The following is a 2647-nucleotide window of genomic DNA, read 5'->3' as shown; positions in this document are numbered from 1 at the left end:
TTAGAGCTTAGGAGGAGGAAGCAACCATTTGGTGCTACCAACATAATCAAGGACCAGGAAAGGTTTGGCTTCTGCCTCAGTTAGCTGCTTGGTGAATGGCGCTCGCCCACCGGGAGCTGCACCTTGTCCTGTGCACTTGAATTCTCCATAGAAAACAGTTCTGTAAAATAAGCCAAAATAACGATTCTTAGCTTATCTTAGTGTACCAAAAATATACAGGATTTGAAAATTATGAAGATTAATTTAGATTACTTGGCTCGCTCTGGTTTAAAATTAAAAGACCATCCAGCAGGATGGACGACACTGCTCATGTCAGTATAGGCAAACACAACTTTAGGACTGGTCTTCCAGGCCCTTCCCAGATATGTGCCGTTTCCTGTTCCAGTAACGCTGCAATGCACAAAGGAATAACCAGTGTTCTCCGATGCACTTTCCCTCGCTTGTGCTGTAATTACTGTAAGTCCCGTATCCCCCTCCACGTATAATTCCGTACCCTGCATCCAAGTTTTCATCCAAAACTTTCCAGTCAAAATATGGTATCATATTTCATATTAGCAGGTAAAATTTGCATGTGTTGATCTTCCATACCAGATACAAAGATTTTCCGCTTCCAAAAATGAAATCAACAGTGCCTCGAATGTGGCAATCCTTGAAAAAATGGTTGCCCCTGTCATCACACAAAGTATCCTGGAAACCAATGAGCTTGCAGTTATAGAAAGCCGCCTTGTCCCCGGAGATTCTCAGGGAAACCGCTTGTGCTCCCACCATTTTCCCGTCTGGCCTCGGAGCAGTATTCTATATGCCAAGAAATATATATATATATATATATATATAATAAATTAAGCAAACTTCATCACAAGAGAGAAAATGAACCATATATGCAATGAGAGATGTTTAACGTTTACCAGTATAACGATATTTGCAGCCACAAAGTAATCAGACTCAACAATAAGTGTGGCGCTGTCTAAGGTTCCATACTGCCTTGCCGTACCGTCAAATGTCAAATTTGGCATGTTTTTGGGATCACCGTAAAATGTAATGAATGGCTTAGTTCGCTCAATTGTGATTTTCTCGCGATAAGATCCAGCTCCAATAGATATAATCACACGTTTGGTGTTCCCAGATGGAACGCTCGCAATGGCTTTGGTTATGGTGTCGAAATCTCCACTGCCATCTTTTCTCACCTTTATGACATGAGGTTCAGCCTCAGCTTGAACAAGGGCTGGGTCTAGGGTGCCAGCCCTCTCTGAGGCAGGCTTGATGTTGGCGTTAAACCAAGCGTTCACTTGGGATTTATCAGCTGGTATCTGTGGTGAATTCTGCGAGAGAACAACTGGGGCAAGGAGAATAATGGTGCAGATTGCTGCACGAACTTCAATGTTTACGATTCTTTTTCCTGTCATTTTTTAATGTTGTTTAAGTTTGTGGTTGAGTTTTCGGACCTGAAAGCGCACCAATTTATAAGGCAATTGGTCCCGAAGAGAATGTAAATATGACATTTGGAGGGTTCCTCGCTTTGCCATTCTTTTGTGGTTTCTGCTTAAAGGTTGATACCAAATGCAAACCCACCATTTCCGTTAAAGTCATTAATGAGTTTGCTAACTTAATAGAGATTATTTGTTGAATTTCAATAGTTTTTTTTTTTCATGGTGCGAAATGATATCAAAAGACTTCAAACACAATAGTAAAAAAACCCTTCAAAAAGTAATTGTGAATTTTTTAAAGTTAAAATTCTATGAGAACGTACTATCAATAAAATTACATATTTATACTCTCTAATCACAGATCGTCACATCAGATTTTTTAATTTTTAAAATAAAGTTTATCACACTTAATCCCTTACATATTTGTATATTTTATGTTAAATATTTATAAAATATAAAAATTATGTCAAGATTCGTATTGATACATCTAACATAAAATATATTTTTTTTGTTTTTGTTAAATTTATATATAATTTTTATTAAAATTTTAAATTATTTCTATTTCATATTTTTTTCATATTGTTTTTTTTATCATATTATTTGTTTTATTTAAAATTTTAAGTCTAATATTAAGCTTTTCAACTAGAGTTTGAATATACTAAACTATAAAAAAGAGTGCCAATTTTAGATACAGGAGAAAATGCTAGCAAGTGTGAAGTAATTTATTTTAAAGGTATAAAAAAAATCCAAAAAAAAAAATGATATGACCTAGTTTGAAGGTGTAAGAGCCTAGTTTTATAAACAACTAATTAATACTTCAACTTTTTCTCAAAAATTTTTTTGAAATATTATTTGATTTTAAAAAATTAATACTTCAACTTTTTCTCAAAATTTTTTTGAAATTATTTTTACCTAAAAAATGCTTTTTCAATTTTTGAAGTTATTTTTTTTTGTTTTGCAAACTTTGACTTCTTGTTTTTTAGCTCTATCCTTTCATTGATTCTTCTTTTCTTAAAGCCTATAGATCTCTTACTTTAGCTTATTTTTTTTACCTCAAACTCCCTTTTCGCAAGCTCTAATTCTAATGGTATTTCTTCAAGCTTTTCACCTATTGGTTGTTGAGAGTCTTTAAGAGTGAATACAACTTCTTTTCCTCATCTTGCTTTCCAAACCAAGTACCCATGAATGGCCTTATCAATGAAAGATCCATGACTCACCATTTA

At 34.4% G+C, this 2647-nt stretch overlaps 1 protein-coding gene across 1 annotated transcript; it reads right to left on the bottom strand.

Moving 5' to 3' along the window:
- Positions 1-1654, bottom strand: LOC111274089 (putative pectinesterase 63). Its single transcript, XM_022858741.2, has 4 exons — positions 906-1654; positions 589-795; positions 253-494; positions 1-160 (listed from the first exon to the last, which is right to left on the bottom strand). Exons 1-4 carry the CDS (start codon positions 1401-1403, stop codon positions 1-3), a joined length of 1107 nt encoding a protein of 368 aa, XP_022714476.2. The 5' UTR covers positions 1404-1654.
- Positions 1655-2647: the final 993 nt, after the last annotated feature.

The sequence above is a fragment of the Durio zibethinus genome, chromosome 26, assembly GCF_047325235.1.
Source record: "Durio zibethinus cultivar Kanyao isolate XHJ-2024 chromosome 26, ASM4732523v1, whole genome shotgun sequence".
NCBI classification, from domain to species: Eukaryota; Viridiplantae; Streptophyta; class Magnoliopsida; order Malvales; family Malvaceae; genus Durio; species Durio zibethinus.
This window is presented reverse-complemented; position numbering and strand designations above follow the sequence as displayed.